The sequence below is a fragment of the Staurois parvus genome, unplaced genomic scaffold (assembly GCF_062004578.1).
Source record: "Staurois parvus isolate SC_StPar_1 unplaced genomic scaffold, SC_StPar_1.0 ptg000449l, whole genome shotgun sequence".
In the NCBI taxonomy this organism is placed as follows: Eukaryota; Metazoa; Chordata; class Amphibia; order Anura; family Ranidae; genus Staurois; species Staurois parvus.
This window is the reverse complement of record NW_028318245.1, coordinates 5,514,671-5,541,551: the sequence shown is the minus strand read 5'-3', so window position 1 is coordinate 5,541,551 and position 26,881 is coordinate 5,514,671. Positions and strand designations below refer to the sequence as shown.

At 43.4% G+C, this 26,881-nt stretch overlaps 2 protein-coding genes across 4 annotated transcripts in view; one reads left to right on the top strand and one right to left on the bottom strand.

The window, feature by feature from the left end:
• The window catches only part of LOC149453441 (uncharacterized), a 283,142-nt gene that overhangs the window by 182,247 nt on the left and 74,014 nt on the right, over window positions 1–26,881 (bottom strand). The window lies entirely within an intron of this gene.
• LOC149453445 (uncharacterized) lies at window positions 947–26,881 on the top strand. Of its 3 annotated transcripts, XM_089688469.1 has the most exons (9): window positions 947–1,501; window positions 1,845–1,979; window positions 2,066–2,189; window positions 2,306–2,520; window positions 2,606–2,753; window positions 2,977–3,563; window positions 9,072–9,080; window positions 13,022–13,532; window positions 23,359–26,881. In XM_089688469.1, exons 1-9 carry the CDS (start codon window positions 1,418–1,420, stop codon window positions 23,889–23,891), a joined length of 2,346 nt encoding a protein of 781 aa, XP_089544595.1. In that variant the 5' UTR covers window positions 947–1,417; the 3' UTR covers window positions 23,892–26,881. The 3 variants fall into 3 exon arrangements, with proteins under 3 accessions (XP_089544595.1, XP_089544593.1, XP_089544594.1); XM_089688467.1 differs by lacking the exons at window positions 947–1,501; window positions 1,845–1,979; window positions 2,066–2,189; ... (2 more) ...; window positions 2,977–3,563; window positions 23,359–26,881 and adding exons at window positions 7,688–7,740; window positions 8,257–8,373; window positions 9,203–9,326; window positions 9,443–9,642; window positions 9,794–9,944 and having other exon boundaries at window positions 8,994–9,116; window positions 12,753–14,212; XM_089688468.1 differs by lacking the exons at window positions 947–1,501; window positions 1,845–1,979; window positions 2,066–2,189; ... (2 more) ...; window positions 2,977–3,563; window positions 23,359–26,881 and adding exons at window positions 7,825–8,373; window positions 9,203–9,326; window positions 9,443–9,642; window positions 9,794–9,944 and having other exon boundaries at window positions 8,994–9,116; window positions 12,753–14,212.

Here is a 26,881-nt window from a genome sequence, read left to right as displayed (position 1 = left end):
TAGTGAAGAAAAAAAAAGCCGGTAATTACATTAAAAAACCGGCACCAACATATAGTGACAGCGACTTTTTAAAAACTTTTTTCTGATCCGGAACAGATTAATTGGTTTTCAATGCATTCCTATGGGAAGCCGTGTTTCTGTTTATGAATTTTCGCAATACGAAACGTCCCGGAGAATGCATTAGATTCGTAAACCGAGGTACGCCTGTATATGTAAAGTGCTGTGTGAATTGACAGCGCTATATAAGTACCTGTAATCATAATAATAATAATATAAAACAAATTGTATCTTAATAATATAGTATCAAGATAGCCATATAATTAATTGATGTGAATGTACAAAATATATATGTAAGGCGCTGCGTAAATTGACGGCGCGATATAAGTACCTGTAATCATAATGATAATAACAATAATAATAATATAAAATAAATTGTATCTTAATAATATAGTATCAAGATAGCCATATAATAAATTAATGTGAATGTACAAAATATATATGTAAAGTGCTGCATAAATTGACGGTGCTCTATAAGTACCTGATATAAATTAATAAAATAAAATCATATAATAAAAGTAATGATAAATTGCTATAGTATAGTAACCACAGGCATATAATAATATCAGCAAAAATATTTGTAGATTGTGGCAACCAGACTAAAGTATGTAATATTATTACCTAATCCCATTTACAGTATAATCCCCCCCCCCTTACTTCCTCCTACCCCCCTTCGTGCGGTTCAGGAGTCACTTCCTCTCTTTGCGCACCAGAGGCAGGAAGTCACGTGGCTTATCCATGATCAGCTTCCGGGTGAGAGGTGAACTGGGAGTACAGAAGACATCAATGTTACTGGCAGCAGGTAACTATTTAATTGCATGTATGTTTTGTATTTATTGTATGTATCCTATTGCATTTTAATTAAAAGAATAATATTTAATGTAATATGACAGTATATATTTATCATATATTAATTATTTTACATATATATTTGTTACAGTATGTATTATTTATGTAGATTGTAGCCTACGATAGAATGTCCTGGGACTGTTGGCGGCTCGTAGAGTCCTTCATTATAAAACGGGATAAGGACGGGGAAGAGTAGCGCAGCACAATATTGTAGACCACCATCATCTGGTTGTTATAATACCGGAAGCGGAGAGGACCATGATATTTGTTCTTTATGACATAGGACTGCAGAACAGTATTGTACCCTGGAGTCCAGTCATTCTAAAACCACCAGGGGTTCTCCAAGGAACTCTGATTTGCTGACCATAGTCCTCAGACACAGACATAGCCCAATGGAATTTGCAGACAAGAGCATTGTCTCTGTAAAAATGTCCACGGTACCAACAACTGTCATTTATTTTCTTTCCACGGACTTCAACTTTTGAATAGAAAAAATACCACGACAGCCTCAATGATGATGGGCAACGGCAAGGGTCACCTGCGGGAGAAACTGTTGAACCTCACCCTGGAGATCATCTACCTGCTGACCGGAGAGGTGAGGAGGATTCTGGGAGGTCACATGACATCACTCATCTTTATTAATAAAACACAGACCTGACCGGAGAGGTGAGGAGGATTCTGGGAGGTCACATGACATAACTCTCATCTCTAGTAATAAAACACAGACCTGACTGGAGAGGTGAGGAGGACTCTGGGAGGTCAGATGACATCACGCTTATCTTTTTTAATAAAACACAGACCTGACCATAGAGGTGAGGAGGATTCTGGGAAGTCACATGACATCACTCTCATCTCTATTAATAAAACACAGACCTGACCGGAGAGGTGAGGAGGATTCTGGGAGGTCAGATGACATCATTTTTACTGTATTTATACAGAGTTATCCACCAGTGACATGTGGGGACCATTTTACGATCAAAGTACTTCCATCTCATTCCCTGACACTCAAGAGAAACAAGAAGCAGAAGATTCTAGAGGTGACCAATACGATAACTAAGCTGCTGACAGGAGAGGTGAGTGGTGCTGGGAATTCTGGGACATTCTCCAGTAACAGACAAGGGATGTGTCTGGATGGTGACTGTATCATTGTGTGTGTCAGGTTCCTATAAGGTGTCAGGATGTCACTGTCTATTTCTCCATGGAGGAGTGGGAGTATTTAGAAGGACACAAGGATCTCTACAAGGACGTCATGATGGACAATCAGCCGCCCCTCACATCACCGGGTAAGAGGAGACTTTATTGTAAAGGAGAAAGCAGTATGGAGGGTCCACCTAGATCCCCCAGCATCTGATAGCCACATAGAAACAATGGATGCAGTCAGTGTGTGTGTTTCCTACAGATGGATCCAGTAATGGGAACCCACCAGAGAGATGTCCCCGTCCTCTGTATTCCTGGGATTCCACACAGGAAGATCACTCCATCCCTCACCATCATCAGGAAGATGGATCCAGTAATGGGAACCCACCAGAAAGATGTCCCCATCCTCTGTATTCTCGGGATTCCACACAGGAGGATCACACCATCCCCCACCATCATCAGGTAGATGGGACTGAGGTACCTCAACAAATATTAAAGTAGCTCCACAGTTAAAACTAAAAATTCAAAATACTATAATGTTATGGGTTTTTTCTTTATTTAGAATAAAGGTTTGATTGCTATTAAAGTTGAAGTTATGGATGAAGAGGAACAAAATACATTGTATGATCAACAGCATGCCTGGAAAGATGAGAAAGAAGGTTTGAGTGCAGTAAAGGTGGAGGAGGAGGAGGAAGAAATTGCCCACACAGGTAAATTAGAAACACTAAATACAAGTGATGGAGAGGAGATATGACCTTCTTTGGATTTGGGAACTGGATGTGGCCTGGATGGGTATGAGGTCCATAAAATATCTGGGGTCCTGCAATGATAGCAAATGGTGGGATAATTTGTGTATTAGGGCAAAAAGATGTTCATGGATGAAAATAAAGGCTTCAAAAGCATATTTTTGTAAGACATATTTTTTTTTTGCAGACGGAGATAACTGTAAAAGAACCCCAAGGAAACATAGAGATTGTAGTACAAAAGGTTCTACAGAGGAACCGTCTCAAAATGGTGAACCTGACTACCGGAATGTTGAGGCAGCCAAAACACCCTTTAAATGTCCTGACTGCGGGAAATATTTTTTGAAACGATCGGAATTTATCAAGCACGAGAGAGTTCACACTGGAGAGAAACCATTTCGGTGTCTGGAGTGTGGGAAGTGTTACACAAATCGGTCGGTCCTCGTCAAACACCAGAAACTCCACACAGGGGAAAAGCCATTCTCATGCTTGGATTGCAGCAAATGTTTCACCCAGAAGGCCCATCTTGTTCGCCATCAGATGCTTCACACTGGTGAGAAGCCTCTCACGTGTCCAGACTGCGGGAAAAGATTTTCGCGTAAATCGAATTTGATCGACCATCAAAGAATTCACACGGGAGAAAAGCCTTTCCCCTGTCCTGAGTGCAATAAAAGTTTCACCCAGAAGTCCATCCTGTTCCGTCACCAAAGGACTCATCGAGATGAGAAGATTGTCATCTGCTCAGAGTGTGGGAAATATTTCACCCATAAGGCCTTTGTGATACACCAGAGCATTCACTGAGTGGAGGAGCCATTTCCTTGTTATCAGTGCAGCCAGTGCTTTACCCAGAAATCCGATCTCGGGAAAAGTTTTGGTTGTCCCATGCAGTGGGGCTGTGCCCGCACTGCTTGGGTTAACTGCTCATCTTGTCCAGGGGTGAATGCAGAACTTACTCACCCAATTCTCTGGAAAATGGCACTCCCCCACATCCAGCAGTGGATTGTTCCTGCTGTCCTCACGTCCAGAGCCAGTCTATGGGCCTGATGACGTCAGAAACAGTCCACCACACAAGACCGCCAGACCGCGGGAGGGCAGGAACAGCAGGGACTGGTTTTGCGCTGGAGGATTGGCAGATTAGGTAAATATATCTCTGCTCTCCTCACCACTAGGAAAAATGAGCAGTTGATCCATGCAGTGTGGGCACAGACCCACTGCCAGGGACCAAAAAGAAAAATTTCCCCACAGTTCTGCTTTAAGAACATTTTCCATCGAAACCCCCATCTAATGAGACATTTTATCAATCTCAATGGTGAAAAAAAAATCCAAACAACATCAGAAAAGAAACAAGGGTATGGAAAATCTAAAAATACTGTAAAGGCAGCTAATGTATAAGTAAATAATGTGCAGGTACATCGATGATACTTGTAGGCTGTAAGTGAAATAAATCTCCAAGGATATGGAAGTATATTTATGCCAATGCTGTAATAGGAAGACAGGAGATAGAGAAGAACACTAGAACATTATTGTATGTACTGTATGTATAGAATATTTCTATAACACTACAAGCTTACAAAAACCTTTGCTAAATAAAAAAAAATAAAGTTTTTTGCCTCTTGTTTTCTTATGATATATCTCTGCTCGATAGATCCTATTTTAGTTGCAAAAAATAAGATTTTGGTAATCACTGTAAAATCCTTTTCTTGGAGTCTGTTGTGGGGCACGGGAATTCAAATATTGTTGGGTTATGTTGCCACCTTCCAAGAAGATTGGACACTGGCAAACAAAAATAGTATTGGTCATCCTCAGGATAATCCCTTTCCTACCCAGCATGCCTTAGTTTGTAAAAAGCAGTACCAAGTGCAAAAAAATATAAATTATACCCAGAAAGGTGTAGCCTGTGTCCCCTAATAAACGCCAAGAAAAAGATTTTCCATTGAGTACAAAAATTTTATTTTCTTGCTCGTCTATTGAAGGGAACAGGAGTTCAGATACTGTTGGGACATCCAAATGCAGTCAAACTGAGGGGTGGGCAGTGACCCTGAAACTGCTACAGAATTCAAGGGTTCAATGCCACAAAATCAATGTGACTGAAGGCGTAGGGTGCATGGGAGACACCTCCACAAGGGTAGGCAAGAACAGTAATATAGGAACTATGAGGAGGAACTTAGGATGACAGCCATGATTTCTACCTATCATATAGGAGCTGATATGCAGCCACGTGTGTGAGTATCTTCTCTTGGAGCAGTGGCTACTGGTTAAGAAGAGGCAGCTTCCAAGGCAAAGGGAAATGGTATGAGCGAGGTTTATACTCTCAGCATTGTTCAGTGCAAGAATCAGACAACCTCCCCTGTTGCATGGGGTACTCCAGTTGCTTCCTGATGGCAAGGCTCAGCAACACCTAGTTGTTGTCTGCCCAAAACAGGATCATCCAAATGTGGAGGGAACTACCTGTTTGGATGAACCAGATGGTAGACTTGGGATTGAGGTTCTATAACAATTTTATATACACTGGATACAGGGAGAATAAACTATATCAATGGCCTGAAGAGGCTAAAGGATCATGGAAGGGACTACCTAGTCCACAGGAACAGGCCTTTGGACCTGTTCAGAACCCAAACCAAAGGCAAAAGACAGGAGGGCTGAAATGGGCTGAGAAAATGTGGGAGAAGAGAAAGCCACCCAAAGGGGGGCCCAATGCCTTACACATCCCTTTAAGGGAGGAGAAGGAATTAACTCCCTATCTGGTTACAAGGCCTTTAAGGGTACACAAGTAGTCCTTTTCAGCAAAGGCCTAACCTGATCAACCACTCCCAGAAGTCACAGACTATAGAGGGTACAGTGTGGATAATAATTATTTAATCCCCTGCAGATTTTGTACGTTTGCCCACTTAGATATGAAGGGTCTATAATTTTTATAATAGGTGTATTTTAAATGTGAAAGACAGAATATCAACCAAGAATCCAGAAAAAATCGGTACAAATGTTATAAATGGAGTTGCAGTTCATTGAGCAAGATAAGTATTTGATCCCCAAGCAAAACATGACTTAGTACTTGGTGAAGAAACCCTTGTTGGCAAGCACAGAGGTAAGACGTTTCTTGTATTTTGGTCCACTTGTCTTTACAGATCTTCTCTAAATCCTTAAGGTTTCTTGGCTGTTACTTGGCAACTCGAAGTTTCAGCGTCCTCCATACATTTTCTATAGGATTAAGGTCTGGAGACTGGCTAGGCCACTCCATGACTGTAATGTGCTTCTTCTTGAGACACTCCTTTGTTTCCTTGGCAGTATGTTTTGGGTTATTATGCTGGATGACCCATCCATGACCCATCTTCAGTGTTCTGGCTGAGGAAAGAAGGTTTTCATCCAAGATTTTAGAATACATGGCCCCTTCCATTGGCTCCTCAGAATGGCAAAGTCGGCCTGTACCTTTAGCAAAGAAACAGCCCCAAAGTATAATGTTTCCACCTCCGTGCTTGACTGTAGGGATGGTGTTCTAAGGGTCATAGTCAGCATTTTTCCTGCTCCAAACATGGTGAGTCGAGCTCAATTTTGGTCTCATCTGACCACAGCACTTTCTCCCAATCCTTCTGTGAATCATCTAGATGGCAAACTTCAGACGGGCCTGTACATGTGCCTTCTTGAGGAGGGGGACCTTACAGGCACTGCAGGATTTCAACCCATGGCAGCATATTGTGTTACCAATCGTTTGTTTGGTGACTGTGGTCCCAACTGCCTTGAGATTATTCACAAGCTCCTCCCGTGTAGTTGTGGGATGAACTTTTCTCATGATCACCCTTACCCCATGAGGCGAAATCTTGCATGGAGCTCCAGACTGAGGGCAATTGATGGTTACAGTATCTGTTATCAAAAAGGGCCTTCAAGGCAGGGTACCTCAAAGGTTGACAGTCTAGAGATCTGCAGGGATTTTAGATTGAATAGATCTAATAGAATAATGTTGAATGTGAAGGTAGCTAAACAGGAATTTAGGAGGAAGGTTTGCAGTTCCTGAAATAAAAGAAGAGAGAAGAAGAGAGAAGAAGGAGAGAAGAAGAAGAGAGAAGAAGACGAGAGAAGAGGAAGAGAGAAGAAGAAGAGAGAAGAAGAGGATAGAAGAAGGAGAGAGAAGAAAAAGAGAGAATAGAGAAGAAGAAGAAGAGAGAAAAAGAAGAAGAGAGAAGAAGAAGAAGAGAAGAAGAAAAAGAGAGAAGAAGAGAGGATGAGAAGAAGAAGAAGAAGAAGAAGAAAAGATCCATGATACAATTTGCTCCTGCAGGGAAAAAAAATCCTTCCTGATCCCCCGAGAGGCAATCGGATATTCCCTGGATCAACTTTAACAAACATTAAATAATTAATTATATAAATTATAATGAAAATATAATACATTGTAATAAAAAAAATTATAATAAATTATATAAATAATAAAAATAATCAATTATAATAAAAACAATTATATAAAATAATTTATACAATATAAAATAAGTATGTAAATAATACATTTGTGGCTATACAGTATTGATATTTTATAATAACTAGACAAATAGTAGTAGCATTATTATTATTATTATTAATAATAGCATTATAATATATTTGTATCTGAAAAAGTATTAACAAGACTGTGATATCATTAAAATAATATTAAATTAGAAAGTTATAGTATATAGTTATAGTTTTAGCAACATAATATTTGTAGATAGTGACAACAAGACTAAAGGGTGTAATAAGAGGTTATATAAAATATATTGCCTGCTTCAATCCATAGCAAAAAAATTCCCCCACCCCCCATACTCCTTTCTGATTCCCCCCTGACCCAGAATTTCCTTTCTGTGCGTTTCAGCAGTAACTTCCTGTTTGTGCGCACCAGAGACAGGAAGTCATGTATTTTATCCATGATCAACTTCTGGGTGAGAGGTGAACTGGGACGGAGTAAAGAAGACATCAATGTTACTGGCAGCAGGTAACTATTTTATTGTAGGCATGTATTGTATTTATTCTATGTGTTTTATTGAATTTCAACATCATGAATAGCTTTTAAAATAATACTAGAATATATATATAGGATATATTTTTTTTTTTTGTTATAGTATGTATTATAAATGTAGTCTGTGATAGAACGTGCTGGGACTGTTGGGGCTCGAAAAGTCCTTCATTATAATAACACGAGAGAAGGATGGGGGGGAACCGCACAGTACGATATTGTAAATTGCCATTGTCTGGATGTTTTCTGGAAGTGGAGAGGACCATGACGTTTGTTCCTTATGATGTAGGAGATAGGGATGAGGATGCACCCCGTAGTCCCTTCATTATACCCAGAGTTCACAAAAGGAACTTTGTTTTGGTGACCATAATTCTCTGACACAGATGAGTTCAGACCGGAGCATTGTCTCCTCTTGTGGCCCCTCTGTAAAAATGTCTGCAATGCCAACAACTGTCAACAACTGTTTTATTTCTATGGCACTCAACTTCTGAATAGAAAAAATACCAGGGAGATCACATGGCAGCCTCGGCGATGACAGATAATATCAAAGGTCACTTGCATGAGACGCTATTGAACCTCACCCTGGAGATCATCTACCTGCTGACCGGAGAGGTGAGGAGGATTCTGGGAGGTCACATGACGTCACACTTATCTTTATTAATAAAATACAGACCTGACCAGAGAGGTGAGGAGGATTCTGGGAGGTTTCATGACATCACTTTTCTTTATTAATATAACACAGACCTAACTGGAGAGGTGAGGAGGATTCTGGGAGGTCACATGACATCACTCTCATCTCTATTAATAAAACACAGACCTGACCGGAGAGGTGAGGAGGATTCTGGGAGGTCACATGACATCACTCTCATCTCTATTAATAAAACACAGACCTGACCGGAGAGGTGAGGAGGATTCTGGGAGGTCACGTGACATCACTCTCATCTCTATTAATAAAACACAGACCTGACCAGAGAGGTACGGAGGATTCTGGGAGGTTACATGACATAACTTTTCATTATTAATAAAACACAGACCTGACTGGAGAGGTGAGGAGGATTCTGGAAGGTCACATGACATCCCTCTCATCTTTATTAATAAAACACAGAGCTTACTGGAGAGGTGAGGAGGATTCTGGGAGGTCACATGACATCAATCTCATCTTTATTAATAAAACACAGATCTGACCGGAGGGTTCTGGGAAGGTTCCATGACCTTTTTTCCTGTATTTATAGAGTTATCCGCCAGTGATATCTAGTGGCCAAATGGCCATTAAGGTAGTTCCACCTCACTTCTTGATATCTGAGCAGAAGATTCTAGACGTCACCAAGAAGATGATGGAGCTGCTGACAGGAGAGGTGAGCGGTGCCGGAAATTCTGGGCCATTCTCCAGTAACAGACAAGGGATGTGTCTGGATGGTGACTGTATCATTGTGTGTGTCAGGTTCCTATAAGGTGTCAGGATGTCACTGTCTATTTCTCCATGGAGGAGTGGGAGTATTTAGAAGGACACAAGGATCTCTACAAGGACGTCATGATGGACAATCAGCCGCCCCTCACAGCACCAGGTAAGAGGAGACTTTACTGTAAAGGAGAGAGCAGTATGGAGGGTCCACCTAGATCCCCCATCATCTGATAAACACATAGAAACAATGGATTCAGTCAGTGTGTGTGTTTTCTACAGATGGATCCAGTCATGGAAACCCACCAGAGAGATGTCCCCGTCCTCTGTATTCCCGGGATTCCACACAGGAAGATCACACCATCCCTCACCATCATCAGGTAGATGGATCCAGTAATGGGAACCCACCAGAGAGATGTCCCCGTCCTCTGTATTCCCGGGATTCCACACAGGAAGATTACACCATCCCTCACCATCACCAGGTAGGTGGAACTGAGAAACCTCAACAGATCCTAAAGTGACTCCACACTGTATGATCTTTGGAGAACCTCAATGGAGCCTTTAATTGTATATTTTGTTTAATCTTACTTTATAAATACTATAATGATATTCTTTTTTTCTTCTTTTATTTAGGATAATGGTCTGATTGCTATTAAAGTTGAAGTTATCGACGAAGAGGAGCAAAATGCATTGTACGATCAACAGCATGCTGAGAAGGAAGAGAAGGAGGGCTTGAGTGCAATAAAGGTGGAGGAAGAAGAAATTGCTACGCAGGCCAACATAGGTAAACTAAATAGCACTTGTGACGGACTAGGATTGCAGACAGAGCATATTATTTTTTTTTTTTTTTATTTCAGGTACTTATATTTACGCAGTGCTTTACATATATATTGTACATTCACATCAGTCCCTAACCCTCAAGGGGCATACAATCTAAGGTTCCTAACTCACATTCATACATACACATACAAGGGCCAATTTAGACTGGAGCCAATTCACCTACCAACATGTCTTTGGAGTGTGGGAGGAAACCGGAGTGCCCGGAGGAAACCCACGCAGGCACAGGGAGAACATGCAAACTCCAGGCAGGTGGTGCCATGGTTGGGATTCGAACCAACGACCCGAGTACTGCCAGGCGGAAGTGCTAACCATTTAGCCACTGTGCTGCCCATATGGAGGTGGATCACATGCGGGCGTTTATTTGGAGACTTGGGTGTACAGGAGGGGCGGCGTCAGGACATGGCACAGAGAGACAGTCCACAGAGTAGCAAGGGGCACAACACAGATAAATAGTTCACCGAGTAGCAGTGGTGAGAACACAAATGAACAGTTAATGGAGCAGGAATGGGCTCAACATGGATAAATAGTTTGTGGGTAGCTATATGGCACCACACAGGGGAGCAGGTCTGGGACAAGGGGTGGGCAGGAGGGGAGGCTGCCCTGGGCACTTTGAGGTGGGGGCACAACAAGGAAATAGGAAGAAGGGGATTTGTGTTGATAGGGGGAATTTGGGGGGCAGAAGGGGGTAAGAATTATTCTAGGAGGGGAAATATTAATGTAATAGGAGTAGTAATGTGGGGGGATTTGTGTTGGGAGGGAGAATATGGGGGGCAGAAGGGGGTAAGAATTGTTCTAGGAGGGAAAATAGTAATGTAATAGGAGTAGTAATGTGGGGGGATTTGTGTTGGGAGGGGGAATTTGGGGGGCAGAAGGGGGTAAGAATTATTCTAGGAGGGGAAATATTAATGTAATAGGAGTAGTAATGTGGAGGGATTTGTGTTGGGAGGGGGAATTTGGGGGCGGAAGGGGGTAAGAATTGTTCTAGGAGGGGAAATAAGAGTAGTAATGTGGAGGGATTTGTGTTGGGAGGGGGAATTTGTGGGGGCAGAAGGGGGTAAGAATTGTTCTAGGAAGGGAAATAGTAATGTAATAGGAGCAGTAATGTGGGGATATTTGTGTTGGGAGGGGGAATTGGGGGGGCAGAAGGGGGTAAGTATTGTTCTAGGAGGGGAAATAGGAGTAGTAATGTGGGGGGGATTTGTGTTGGGAGGGGGAATTTGGGGGACAGAAGGGGGTAAGAATTGTTCTAGGAGGGGAAATAGGAGTAATAATGTGGGGGGATTTGTGTTTGGAGGGGAAATATGGGGGGCAGAAGGGGATAAGAATTCTTCTAGGAGGGGAAATAGTAATGTAATAGGAGTAGTAATGTGGGAGGGATTTGTGTTGGGAGGGGGAATTTGGGGGGCAGAAGGGGGTAAGAATTGTTCTAGGAGGGGAAATAGTAATGTAATAGGAGCAGTAATGTGGGGGGATTTGTGTTGGGAGGGGGTATTTGGGGGGCAGAAGGGAGTAAGAATTGTTCTAGGAGGGGAAATAAGAGTAGTAATGTGGGGGGATTTGTGTTGGGAGGGGGAATTTGGGGGGCAGAAGGGGGTAAGAATTGTTCTAGGAGGGGAAATAGTAATGTAATAGGAGTAGTAATGTGGGGGGATTTGTGCTGGGCGGCAGGACGAGGGAAGAGGGAGTAGGGGTGGGGCAGAACTGTGCTCTGTGTGTCAATGGACACAGAGAGCACGGTTCAGGAGTGAGCCCGCACAAGTGCCCCCATAGAAAGCAGCTTGCTATGACTCGGCAGGGGGGTGAAGCCAAGAGTGCCAGCGGGGGACACGAGAAGGGAAGGATTGGGGCTGCTCTGTGCAAAACTATTGCACAGAGCAGGTTAGTAGAACATGTTTATTATTAAAAAAAAAAAAATGTATCTTTTAGAAGCACTTGACGTGTCCACAGGGGAAAAATTGCCAGAGCATGGGGCAGGGATCCTCCAGAGGGTAGTATGACAGAAGTGTCCATGGAGAGGAAGTATGGTACAGCAAAAGGGAAACAGTCCACTGGGCAACATTAGGCACGGGAAGGGCCCGTGATCCTCCAGGAGCTAATATGGAACAAAAAGGGAGAGACAGGAAGTTTGAGGAACTCACGCTGAGGAGGCTGCTCGCCCCAAAGCTGCTGGTGAGGTGGTCTGAGTGATGGCCGGTGGTTCCTGCAGGGTCTGTAGAAGCAGGTCCCTAAGCAGGCATCTGCTGGGTCTGGAGTAAGAGGGAGAGAAATGCTAGGTACCCTGGCCACATATTAGGGGCAAGGAGAGCAGAGGGAACTGGCAGAGAGGCGATTGGACAATGGGAGGCTTAGGCAGCTCCTGGAGGCCTAACCTCAGTCTGGGATCCTCACAGGCACGTGGAGCATCCAGGGTGATCAACAGAAGGCTTCTGAATGGTTTTCCCTAGCCCACTGTGCCCACTAGACTCTAGCTCCTGGAAGGGAGAAAGTCTGTGGCTGGTGTAAGATCAAAACACTGGTTGCAGCAGGGGGTCTCACACATAGGATGTGTGGAGTGGTGAGGCATGCTCAAAGTAGGAGGGATTATATAGGGTTGGACCACATTTATTTGTTTGCCAGAGTTCAGTCTTCCTGTAGGCAGCAGTATAAATTGATAGTCTCTGAATTCCTCTGTCCTTCGAATGGACTCCAAGAAATAGGTTTATGGTAAGTCTAAAAATCAGATTTTATGTAAGATATGTTTTATTTTTGGTAGACAGACATAACGGCAAGAGAACCCTGAGAAAACATGGAGACTGCAGTACGGAAAGTAAGGACATCATAAGGGACTTCCCTGGAGAAAATACTCCTACCCACGATATTGATCTAGGACTTCATAGTGTGCAAAAATCTCTGGATCCCTCCAATGCAGAGGAATATTCTGAAAATGGTCAATCTGACCACCAGAATGTTCAGACAGCTAAAAAACGCTTTAAATGCCCTGACTGTGGGAAATGTTTTATCAAACGATCGGAATTTATCAAGCACGAGAGAGTTCACACTGGAGAGAAACCTTATCGGTGTCTGGAGTGCGGGAAATGTTACACCAATCAGTCGGTTCTTGTGAAACACCAAAAGCTCCACACAGGAGAAAAGCCATTCTCGTGCTCGGACTGCGGCAAACATTTCACCCAGAAGGCCCATCTACGTCGCCATCAGATGCTTCACACCGGCGAGAAGCCTCTTACATGTCCAGACTGCGGAAAAAGCTTCTCACGTAAGTCAAGTCTGATTGACCATCAAAGAACTCACACGGGAGAAAAGCCTTTCCCTTGCTCTGAGTGTGACAGAAGTTTCACCCAGAAGTCCAACCTGATTCGTCACCAAAGGATTCATCGAGATGAAAAAATTATCATCTGCTCAGAGTGTGGGAAATATTTCACCCATAAGGCCTTTGTGATACACCAGAGCATTCACCGAGGGGAGGAGCCATTTCCTTGTTATCAATGCGGCCAGTGCTTTACCCAGAAATCTGATCTTCTGGCCCACCAAAGACGTCATGCAGGAGAACACACTGGACTTTCCTGATACCAAAAATATTTTTTGAACAGCTTTTGACTTTGGTCGCTGAGGATTTCAGGGGCCATATCTTCAGCTAGAGAAGGTTTTCCACCAAAACCTCATCCAATGAGGAATTTTATTATTTCCAATGGTGGAAAAAATTCCAGCCAACATCAGAAAGTAAAAGAGGATATGGAAATTCTAAAACTATTGTAAAAGGCAGCTACCTTTTTTTAAGGAATATTCTATATATTCAGTACATTGACAACATATTTCAGTTATGACTAATGACTATCCAACTAAAAAACAACAAAATGTCATTGCTGCACTAACTTTTACTTTGTTCAGATATTTATACCAGCACTGTATCAGGAAGACTGCATTCAACTTTTATAAGACTTCGACCTGTTCCAAAATATCTGGGAGATACAACAGAAAACTAGAACATTATTGTATGTACTGTATGTATAGAATACTTATATAGCATTACAAGTGTACAAGAGCCTTGTCAAATTGTGTTTTGCCTCGTTTTCTCTCTCTATATGTTCTTTGTCAAATAACGGCTATTTTTGCTATTGCCCCCCGACTAGATACTTGTAATAAGCAATCATAAAAAAAATAGTTTTTCACTAGTTATTTAGGCTGAATTAAATATTTCAATTGTTTTAGAATTCATTTTAATGTTTCACCACAATATCTACACCATACACCATATATTCATGTTGGATACAGTATACAGCATGGGTCTTCAAACATTCTAGACAAAAGGCCAGTTTACTGCTCTTCAGACTTTGAGGGGGTCAGACTATGACCAGTGTGAATAGAAAATGCCCAGGCATCTATGGGCATAATAATGCCACATCATTAGTACTAGGAGGAGGAATAGTGCCTCACTGTTGTTCCTCCGGGGGGGGGGGGGGGGGGAATAGTGTCCCATCATTGGATCATTGGTATTAGTGGGAGGATTAGTGCCCCATCATTGCTATCAGTGGAAGATTTATTATTATTATTATTATTATTATTATACAGTATTTATATAGTGCCAACAGTTTGCTCAGCGCTGTACATTATAACGGGAGACAGTACAGTAACAATACAATACACGAGGGGTTTGAGGGCCCTGCTCCTTGGAGCTTACAATCTAGGAGGGAGGAGAGAGTGGTACAGGAGGAAATAGCTGTGGGGGATGGAGTGGTGGGAAGAGCGGAGGAGATCAGCAATTAGTTGAGGGCGGGGTAGGCTTCTCTGAAGAGATGGGTTTTCAGGGTGCGCCTAAAGGTGAGGAGGGAAGGTGACAGTCTGATGGATTGGGGTAGTGAGTTCCAGAGGATGGGGGAAGCCCTGGAGAAGTCCTGGAGATGGGCATGGGAGGAGGAGACCAGGAAACTGGTAGGAGATCTTGTGAGGAGTGGAGTGTGCGTTTTGGGTGGTAGATGGATATCAGGTCGGTGATGTAGTTTGGGGCAGTGTTATGAACAGCTTTGTACGTCAATGTTAATATTTTGAATTTTATGCGTTGGGCAATCGGAAGCCAGTGGAGGGATTGGCAGAGGGGGGTGGCGAATACGGAGCAGTTGGTAAGGTGGATGAGTCTGGCCACAGAATTCGGGATAGACTGAAGCAGGGATAGCCTGTGTTGGGGTAGGCCGGTGAGGAGGGAGTTACAGTAGTCAAGTCAGGAGATGATAAAGGAGTGAATGAGTTGCTTTTAGTTTCTGGAGTTAGGAACGTGCGTATTTTGGAGATTTTGCGGAGGTGGAGCCATGAATTTGTCAGCAATTGGATCTGGGGCTGGAAAGACAGATTGGAGTCTAGAATAACACCTAGTACTCTGGCTTGCGGGGTGGGGCTGATGGTGGCGTTGTTGGTTGCGATGGAGAGGTTGGGGGGGGGGTGCGCGGGCTGGGTGGAAAACTAGGAGCTCGGTTTTGGCAAGGTTTAATTTGAGGAAGTGGAGTGACATCCAGTTTGATATGTCGTTCAGAAGGCTAGTGATTCTGGCGGAGACTGAAGGAGTGAGGTGAGTGGTAGAGAGATAGATTTGAGTGTCATCGGCATAGAGATGGTAGTTGAAGCTGTGGGAGTGTATCAGTTGACCAAGGGAGGAGGTGTAGATGGAGAAGAGAAGGGGCCCGAGGACAGAGCCTTGGGGGACCCCAACAGAGAGGGGGAATGAGGGGGAGGTGGCAGCGTTATAGGTAACACTGAAGGAGCGTTGAGATAGATAGGAAGAGAGCCAGGAGAGAGCGGAGTCTCTCAGGCCAAAAGAGTATAGTTTTTTGAGGAGGAGGGGGTGGTCGACCGTGTCGAAAGCCGCGGAGGGGTTGAGGAGTAATAGCACTGAGTAGTGGCCATTGGCTTTGGCGGTTAGCAGGTCGTTGGTGAGTTTGAGTAGGGCGGTTTCGGTAGAGTGTAGGGGACGGAAGCCAGATTGTAGGGGATCAAGGAGGTTGTTGTCGGTGAGGTGGGAGCTTAGGCGATTGTAGGCTAAGCACTCAAGGAGTTTGGATGAAAATGGCAGCAGGGAGATGGGTCTAAGGTTGTTTAGGTTGGTGGGATCCAGGGAGGGTTTTTAAGTATGGGAGTGATGTGCGCGTGCTTCAGGGGGGAGGGGAATGTGCCAGTAGAGAGGGAGAGATTAAAGATGTGAGTGTGGGAGCATAGGATGCAGGAGGAGGGTGATCGTAGGAGTTGTGTGGGGACAGGGTCAAGGGGGCAGGTGGTAAGGCGAGCTTCGGAGAAGACCTTAGTGACCTCTTCAGTGGTAGCAGGGTCGAAGGAGTGGAGGGTTGAGGGGGTTTTAGTGTGAGGAATGTTGGAATGTAGTGTGAAGAATAATGTCCCATCATTGGTGTCAGTGGGGGGAATAGTGTCCAAAGATCGGTATCAGTGGGAAGAAAAGGTCCCCATCATTGGTATCAGTGGAAGTAATAGTACCCCATCATTGGTGTCAGTGGGAAGAATATTGCCCCACCATTGGTATCGGTGGGAGGAATAGTACCCCATTGTTGGTATCAGTGAGAGGAATAGTGCCCAGTCTTTGGTATCTTTTGGGAGTAATAGTACTTCATTGTTGGTATCAATGGGAGGATTAGTGCTCCATTACTGGTATCGGTGGGAGGAACAGTGCTCCATTGTTAATCTCAGTGGGAGGAATAGTGCCCCATCATTGGTATTAGTGGGAGGAATAGTGCCCCAGCATTGGTATCAGTGGGAGGAATAGTGCCCCATTGATGGTATCAGTGGGAGGAATAGTGCCCCATCATTTGTATTGGTGGGAGAAATAGTGCCCCATCATTGATGTCAGTAAGATGAATAGTTTCCCACTGTTGGTGTCAGTAGAAGGAATGGTGTCCCATTGTTGGTGTCAGTGGAAGGAATAGTGCCCCATCATTGACCTCAGTGGGAGGAATAATGATCCATCGATGGTATCAGTGGGAGGAATAGTGCCCCATCATTGACCTCAGTGGGAGGAATAATGATCCATCGATGGTATCAGTGGGAGGAATAGTGCCCAATTGCTGGTGTGAGTGGAAGGAATAGTGCCCCATCATTGGTATTGGTGGGAGGAACAGTTCCCCTTTGTTGGTGTCATGGGAGTGTTCCATTACTGGTGTCAGTTGGAGAAAAGGTGCCTTGTGTCAGTAGGAGTAGATGGTGCCCCAAGGGAGGAATAGTAACCTAGTATAAGGGCTGCATCTGGCCCCCAGGCCACAGTTTGAAGACCACTGGTTTACAGTATGTTTCAGGATAGAATGAGGACAAAAAAAAAACATGTTTATTGTTAGACATAGGATCTGTTGCTAGAGATGGAGATGGGGTCTCTGACACAGAATTTTGAGTTTTGTGTGATATAAGGATTTTTCTAATCACCATAAAAATTATTAATGGTAATGATGAATGACCCAGCTTTGTGACGTCATTGGTACAGAAAGGACTTGGGCTTAAACTTACTTATTTGCAGCTCAGTCCCCTTGGAACTGACTCAGATGGGTTTTTACTACGGTAGGTGACATCATATGCATAAAAGTGGGGTAAGAATATTATCACCACAAAGACTTGAAGTGTTCTCCTAGATTTTCAGTGAGAAGAGGTTTAATGTCCAGTCATAACACAAGGTTTTTAGAGAAGAGAGCGAGGAAAACAAATTTATGGTCTTCAATGAGAATTGATTTTATCTGATACAATAGACTTGGTGGCATGGGAACAGGGATCATGGGAGCTGTATTTTGGATACTGGGCATGGACTTATAGCGCCTCCTTTACCAAGTCCAAATGTCCCCTTGTTGATGGTCGTTATTAGAGGCCAGGACAAATTTCCTTTTGAAGTAAACTTGTCACCAACTTGGACAAATAAACGAAGCATATAAGGAAAATTACATATGATTTAGTTAACTTCAATTAAAACTGCATTGCATGTTCAAATGCGCAGCAAATCCAGAGATATACCGAAAGCAGGAGCTTGAAAAATAGTGGCCGTTATCCACTGGGGATCTGCCAGTGACTCAAATTAACAGGGTAACCACTACATCAGTAGAGGGTGTCCTCACTTGTAGATGCCCTGCTGTCCAACAGTTAGAATCCCTCTTTAAAATCCAGTCCTTGTTGGCAGGTCCTGTCCTTTGTCCTTTACTTTCTGTGAACTCAGCTTGTTAAACAATGGCAGAATGGTCTAAACCCCTCGATAAGAATCTCTCCACCGCAGTAGTGGATCGCTGTTTGAGGGTATAGAGCAGATGTCTGGAGTTTTACACTTCAGCTGGTTCTCTGGCTTTCTCCCGTATAGGTCTGTTAACCACTGAAACATACAGAGTCCTCTGGTTAAAGAGCTGGAATGTGGAGGAGCACTTGACCTTCCAGGCCTTCAAGAGACTTCTCTCTTCAGACCTACCCTTGACATGATCATTAAGGATATCACCTGCTTCATTGTAAAAAGTCTATAGAAAGGTTGTATAAGTTTCCTTCCTTCCCCTATTCTTAGAGTAGGCACACCAGGCCTGGTCCTTCTACCACTTGGAAGGTTGGGAGGGAAGGCGTGCTAAGTGAGAGGATGTTTGTTAATTGCTGCAGGGTCCTAGGAAATTTTCAGTTCAGACATTTAGGTGTAGACAGTGTTCCTTCAACATTACAGATCAAACCCTCGCCAACAGCGCGACCTTCATATGCCACCATACGGTCTAACAGACCTGTCTGTTTCTGTCCCCTTGGGGTCTCTTGGACCTGTAGATCTATGTCCTAGCTTGGTCGTAGGGGCTGCCTCCTTACCTGTCCTTGATTCTTCCTGTCTGAAAGGAAGTCTGTCTTTTGCGACATGTAAATCCGACACTTTTGCATGGTATCCAGCAGATTTCTCACAAAGAAGATGGTCTCGTTAGTGGAGCACTTCAACAGACTAATGGTTGGGAGTGGTACGACAATGAGTCTGGAAACAAGAATGGTGCCATCAATAGCCGAAACCCATAAGATCTAAGGAAGTGGTTTTTCCATCTTTCCCTCTATGCTTTGTTATGTTTCAGACAAAACAAAGCCTGGGAGTACACTGAAGGCAGTGGGAGTAAATGATGCCCCATCATTAATTTCAGTTGGAGTGAATTATGTTTCGTTATTGACATCTGTTGGCTAGACTAAACCCCACTGATGGTATCAGTTGGAGGAAAATAAACCCCCAAATGATTGGTGTCAGCAGGAGTAAGAATAAGAATTGTTGTTCAGTGGTTATTTACCCGGACACACATTTTTTTTGCCAGAATTCAGCACCATGCTGCCACTCTGCAAAAGTACCGCATGTCCTGGATCATGTGGGATACAAATATTGTGGGATCTTCTAGGATTGTCCTTCAGGATCTAGGTCATTTGTCAACTATGCTTAAAGTGTTAGTTCACCTTTAAAGAAAAAATGTAAAAGCGAACTAACACCGTAACCCTCCCAAGTCCACCCTGTTGTACCGGGGATGCTGAGCTTTCAGTGCCCACGCAGCTGGTCCAGTGGTCTAGGGATTGGACATCCCAACTCTTGTCCACTTCTGGGATGGACCAGAGCAACTGTGGGTATAGGATTATAATTTTTTTTTTTTCTATGGTTGAACTGGATGGACTTTTGTCTTTTTTCAGCCAGACTAACTATGTAACTATATGGCGCCGACCAATCAGAATCGCTCTGGGTCTTCCTGGAAACACAGCAGAGAGAAGAGGGAGAAGAGCGGGATTCCATATTTTTCAGACCGCTGGACTGGCTGGGTGGGCACTGAAAGCTCAGCATTCCCAGAGGTAAGTACAGTAGAGACTGGGTGGGTGCAGGCTATTAGTTCACTTTTTCTTTTTTCTGAAAAGGTGAACTAACATTTTAAGGAGCTTGAAGCTTACCGATAAAAAAAAACTGCGTATAGGAGGTGCTTATATAAAAACAAAAAATGGATTCTTAACATTATTTTATAACAATTTTAGGGACAATTATTTTAAAAGTCATCAAAGTCAAGCAGAGGGCTATAATGCTGATAAATCATACATCCCACTTTGACGAACTGCTGCCATTTTGTTGTAGCCAATCCATTTTGTTGTAGCACAGACAGGAAGTAGCAGCTAATGTAACAGGAAGTTCCAGGTTAAGGGCTGACATAAGAGGAAGTAGAAAGCGGACATTAAAGTTGCTGGCAGCAGGTAATGTTTTTTTCTTTTACAGCCGGTACTGTAGCTCTAGTTTATAATACGGGTAGGGTGGCCACCTCATCCCTTTAAAAATGAACACGTATGAATTACACGGGTTCTGTGGCTGATTACGGGGGGCAATTAATCTCAGTTAATACCTTATGTCCATTAAATTAACCTCAGAACCCGTGTTCTGTTTGGTTTTAAAGGGATGAGGTGGCCACCCTAAATATGGGAAACCTTTCGGGTTTCATTCATGTGGTTCTACTAGGATCAGGAACCTGAAGAAACCAACAAAAATTAATTCTCAGATTGCTCCGGTTTGCAGGAAAATGCCCCGGAAATGTTTTCTTTGAGATATCTTTTCGATCTGATGGGACATTTACATGTCCATCTGTAAGTGTGATGAAGATTAGACATGTGCGGTTCGTTGCGTTTTAAATCGAAATTCGGACAAAATAATCCAGATTTCCGAATTATGATAGTAACAAATTTAAACTGTTTCGAAATCATGAAATGCAATTCAGTCTGAAATTTGAATCAAATTCCAAAACAAATTAGAAATACACTGTTCAAAAATATGAAAGGAAATGAAAACCAAAAATCCATCAGATCTGAATGGGGAAGAATCTCCTGCTGGATCTCCATACTGATATAGTTACATATACAGTAGTTACATAGTTAGTCTGGCTGAAAAAAGTCCATCTAGTTGAACCATAAAAAAAAAAGTTATAATCCTACACCCACAGTTGATCCAGAGGAAGCAAAAAAACCCAGCAAAGCATGATCCAATTTTCTCCTACTGGGAAAAAAATTCCTTCCTGATCTCCGTAGAGACAATGGACAGGGTAATGTGTTAGGAACATAAGGATGCCCCATCATTTGATGGAAATGAAAATGATCGACCTACAGAGGACTGAATTCAAAGACACCCCGAAAATCAAAGGGAAAAAATGATACAGCAGGCGAGTCCATTTGGCTGAAATGTCATTGCTGCAACTCAGAATGGTCCTCAGTAGTTTGTATGGCCCCCACGTGCTTGTATGCATGCCTGACAATGTCAGGGCATGCTGCTATTGAGATGACGGATGGTATCCTGTGGGGATTTCCTCCCAGATCTGGACCAGGGCATCACTGAGCTCATGGACAGTCTGAGGTGCAACCTGGCGGCATCGGATGGACCGAAACATGACATCCCAGAGGTGTTCTATTGGATTTAGGTCAGGCGAGCGTGGGGGCCATTCAATGGTATCAACTCCTTCATCCTCCAGGAACTGCCTGCATACTCTCCCCACATGAGGCGGGGCATTGTCGTGTAGCAGGAGGAACCCAGGACCCACTGCACCAGTGTAGGGTCCGACAGTGGGTCCAAGGATTTCATCCCGATACCTAATGACAGTCAGGGTGCCATTGTCTAGCCTGTAGAGGTCTGCGCATCCCTCCATGGATATGCCTCCCCAGACCATCACTGACCCACCACCAAAATGGTCATGCTAAACCATGTTACAGGCAGCAGAACGTTCTCCACGGCTTCTGCAGACCATTTCACGTCTGTCACCTACGTGGAATGTATGTTTTCCTTGCTACAGAACATTATTCTTTTGATCAAGTTGTTACGAGTAAAGTTTTGTTTTAACAAATCAATCCGAAACATATCTAAATACAGTAATAGCTATAGACAAATTCCTGGGATGCTCTTCTGCTGCTGAAAAAAAAATCATTATGGTGGAATTTGGGCAAAGTTTGCATCCAAGAATTACAAAATTCAGCACTTACCCCATCTCACATCACTGAAAAAGACAACCATAAAGTTCTCAGATGACCATTCAAATTCCTCTCCTCAAACGTCCAATGTTCTTCAATATTACCTTCATAGAATCTGATAATTTCCAAATATGATATCATACAATGCTCCTCATAATGCTCTTCATATCATCAGAACTACCCCCATAGCATTCATGTAACCATGCCTGATCTTACTTTTTCCTTACTTCTATCCATCTGTAGAGGACGTCTAGTGGTATGATGGAAGAGGAACGGAGCCACATGACCAAGAAAATATTAGACCTCACGCTGGAGATCATCTGCCTGCTGACCGGAGAGGTGAGGAGGATTCTGGGAGGTCACATGATCCCACTCTTAATTTATAAAACACATAGATGACTGGAGAGGTGAGGAGGATTCTGGGAGGTCTCGTGACACAACTCTTAATTTATAAAACACAAAGATGACTGGAGAGGTGAGGAGGATTCTGGGAGGTCCCATGACACCACTCTAATTTATAAAACACAAAGATGACTGGAGAATTGAGGAGGATTCTGGTAGGTCACATGACACCACTCTTAATTTATAAAACACAAAGATGACTGGAAGGTTGGGGAGGATTTTGGGAGGTCCCATGACACCACTCTTAATTTATAAAACACTTAATTTATAAAACACAAAGATGACTGGAGAGTTGAGGATTCTGGGAGGTCACATGACACCACTCTTAATTTATAGAACACGATGACTGGAGAGTTGAGGATTCTGGGAGATCACATGACACCACTCTTAATTTATAGAACACAACGATGACTGGAGAGGTGAGGAGGATTCTGGGAGGTCCCATGACACCACTCTTAATTTATAAAACACAAAGATGACCGAAGAGATGAGGAGGATTCTGGGAGGTCCCATGACACCATTCTTAATTTATAAAACACGAAGATGACTGGAGAGGTGAGGAGGATTCTTGGAGGTCCCATGACATCAGTGTTGCTCTTTCAATGCAGAGGTTTCCCCTTATGAAATCTGGTGACCATGTGACCATCAATGTGCCTCCACCCGCTTCTCTAAAATCTTTGAGAAACAAGCGGAAGATTGTAGAAGTCACCAAGAAGATCACTGCGCTGCTGACGAGAGAGGTGAGCAATGTGGGAAATTTTGGGACCTTAGCAGATGTGCCTGGATGGTGACATTGTCATTTTGTGTGTGTCAGGTTCCTATAAGGTGTCAGGATGTCACTGTCTATTTCTCCATGGAGGAGTGGGAGTATTTAGAAGGTCACAAGCATCTCTACAAGGACATCGTGATGGAGAATCAGCCACCCTTCATATCAGCCAAAAAACCCTTTAACTGTCCCTACTGTGGGAGATGTTTTTTTAGACGATCGGAGTATGTCAAGCACGAGAGAGTTCACACTGGAGAGAGACCTTTTCGGTGTCAGGAGTGTGGGAAATGTTACACCAGTCAGGCAGTTCTTATCAAACACAGGAAACTCCACAAGGGAGAAAAGCCATTTTCATGTTCAGATTGCAGCAAATGCTTCAGCCAGAAGCCCCACCTTCTTCGCCATCAGATGCTTCATACCGGCGAGAAGCCTCTTACATGTTTGGACTGCGGGAAGAAATTCTCACGTAAATCGAGTCTGATTGACCATCAAAGAACTCACACGGGGGAAAAGCCTTTTGGCTGTCTTGAGTGCGGTAAAAGTTACAACCACAAGTCCAACCTGATCCGTCACCAAAGGTCTCATCGAGATAAAAAGACTGTGAGCTGTTCAGAGTGTGGGAAACTATTTACCCATGAGGACTTTGTGATACACCAGAACATTCACCGAGGGGAGGAGCCATTTACTTGTTCTCAGTGTGGCCAGTATTTTACTCAGAAAGATGATCTTCTGGCCCACCAAAGACATCACATGGGAGAACATATCGGACTTTTCTGATGCCAAAAATATGTTTTGAGCTTCTTGAGACTTTTTAAAAGCTGGAGATTTCAGAGGCCGTATCTTCAGCTACAGAATGTTCAATGGAAACCTCATTGAACCATAGCATTCACCCCCGAGGATAGACAGGTTCTCCCAAGGTAGCTCAGAGACTACCAGTCACAAGCACAGTTCCATGCATACTACCAATACAGACTCAGTCTAGGGCAGTGTTTCTCAAACTTTTTTCAGTCAAGGCACCCTTTAAAATTATGGACAGTCCCGAGGCACCCTTTAAAATTATGGACAGTCCCGAGGCACCCTTTAAAATTATGGACAGTCCCAAGGCACCCTTTAAAATTATGGACAGTCCCAAGGCACCCTTCAAAATTATGGACAGTTCTGAGGCACCCTTTAAAATGATGGACAGTCCCGAGGCACCCTTTAAAATGATGGACAGTCCTAAGGCACCCTTTAAAATGATGGACAGTCCCGAGGCACCCTTTAAAATGATGGACAGTCCCGAGGCACCCTTTAAAATGATGGACAGTTCCAAGGCACCCTTTAAAATTATGGACAGTTCTGAGGCACCCTTTAAAATTATGGACAGTTCTGAAGCACCCTTTAAAATTATGGACAGTTCCGAGGCACCCTTTAAAATTATGGACAGTTCTGAGGCACCCTTTAAAATTATGGACAGTCCCGAGGCACCTTTTAAAATGATGGACAGTCCCGAGGCACCCTTTAAAATGATGGACAGTCTTGAGGCACCCCATTCTAAAAAGTGAAACACTATTCTAATAGTTTTATGTAACGCAGCAACATTCACACATGTAGGACACCCAACATTAGAGGTGATTTATTCTTCCAAAGCCAATACACTTTTGCACACTGGTACTGACTAGTATTCCCACGTTTCTGCTCTCCCTCAGTTTTTCTCCATCACTGAGCTAATGTGACCCCCAGCACTGACGAAGGGGGGCACGGGAGGGTCAAATTAGGATGCTGTGCAGGCCGATGACATCCTCCCCAACTGATGATGTCATTGATTGTCAGGACGCCGGCGGCTAGAAGGTCATATTGGCGCACAATAAAAACCTATGGCTTTGTGTAACTAAAAGGCAGGCTTGTTCCACCCGCTGGCTTATATACAGTTTATAGACATTTTGCCAAGGCACCCCTGAAGAAATCTCAAGGCACCCCTGAAGAAATCTCAAGGCACCCCTGAAGAAGCCTCAAGGCATCCCAGGTTGCCTTGGCACCCTGGTTGAGAAAGGCTGCTTTAGAATTGTACACGATTATGGGGGGGCACACCATTCTGAGGGCTTGTTCACACAAGTAGGTGCGTCTGAGTGCTAGCGCTTTTTTTTTTGTGTGCACTTTTTCCTGCATGTTGCATTTTTTTAATAGGCTGTTCTATGCGCGTAAAACACAGTGCTGGCATGATTTTTAAATTGAGCACCACCAGAATGCAGGGTACCATGTGCTTTAGTAGGTACAGATGTACATGCAATTGGTGGATGTGCAGAAGGTAGAGCATTTTTTGTGCGCTGCAGGAAAACTCTTGATTTCACATGCATTCTTGCATTGTGAAAAAGTCATAAAATGTAGTTTGTAAAGCAAATCCCTCCTGCTAGCACAAATTCCCCCCCCCATCTCCTGCAGGTGGGAGGGGGGATTTGTGTAGGACTGTGCAGGGTTAGAGTACTGCCCCCAACCCATGGGACATGAGCAGCCTGGGGAGGAGATAGGTGGAGGTAATCAAGCCCTTTACAGTCATGAAAGGGTTATTATTTTAACATCTGTGTACAGAAAGGAGGCTATAGCGCGGTCAACAAGTGGTTAAGAGCAGGTACAGTCCAATAAGTAACCTCTGGCACTTCTGTTCCCTTCTGGCACTCGCACACCCAAGAGTCGAAAGCAAGGTCTTCACTCACCCCCAGGAGCTGACTACTATCCAGCATCCACAGGCAGTTCTTCAGTGAGGGAGACAAAAGATCCTTCTCCAGACCAGGACTCCACGAGGATGCCCTACAGCAAATAATTGTTTAGCAATCTTCTCCAGGCCCACTGCCCAGCACCTGCTAAGGCCCAGACTGCAATTCCTTGTCTCACTAGCTATGTCCCAGGGGCAGCAGCCCCAGGAGAACTGGAACACTCCCTGGAGATGAAAGACTACTCTGCCCAGGCCTCCCGAACATTTATCACCTCCCAAGCCACCATCTGGATGCCTCCTTCCAGGGATTGGCTGGAGTATAATAAATATTTATACTGAAGATTTGACTTTCCCTTCTCCATATTTTGAAAGCTTCTTCTAGAAACAGGTAAGAGAAATCAAACACCCAGCTTAGGAAGCCCTGACCGGACAAAAGCAATAGATTACTGTTCCACTGACTGCAGTAAAGCCAAAAATCAGATTTCATCTAACAGCCAAACTGGAAGAGGGCGCTACATCGAAAAAAAAATTCCAACCAACATCAGAAAAGAAACAAGGATATGGAAATCTTGAAAGTACTGTGAAGGGCAGCTAATTTATTAAGAAATATTATCAGGTATATCGACGACGTTTATAAGCTGTAATTGCAGTAAGCCTCTGAGGACATTTAAATGAATATGTTAGGATTAATAACCATCCATCTACACAACTACAGCATGTCCTTACTGTTACTCCTTTTACTTTTATTAGATATTTATGCCAATGTTGTAACAGGAAAATTGCATTTGAAATTTATAAACTTCTCGAATAAATAGTGTGTACAGCAAACAAATAGAACATTATTGTATGTAATGTATGTATTGAATATTTATTTAGAAGTACAATGGTACAATGAGTCTTGTTTAAAAAAGGAAAAAAAAGTTTTAACGTGTTTTGTGTTACGTGTTTTCTTTCAGTATATCTTTTCAATAACCACTACTTTTGGTTATACTTTCAAGTAGACAAATCAGCAATTATAACAAAAAAAATTTTTTTCCGCACTGGTTATTTAGGCTGAATAAAATATTTAAATATT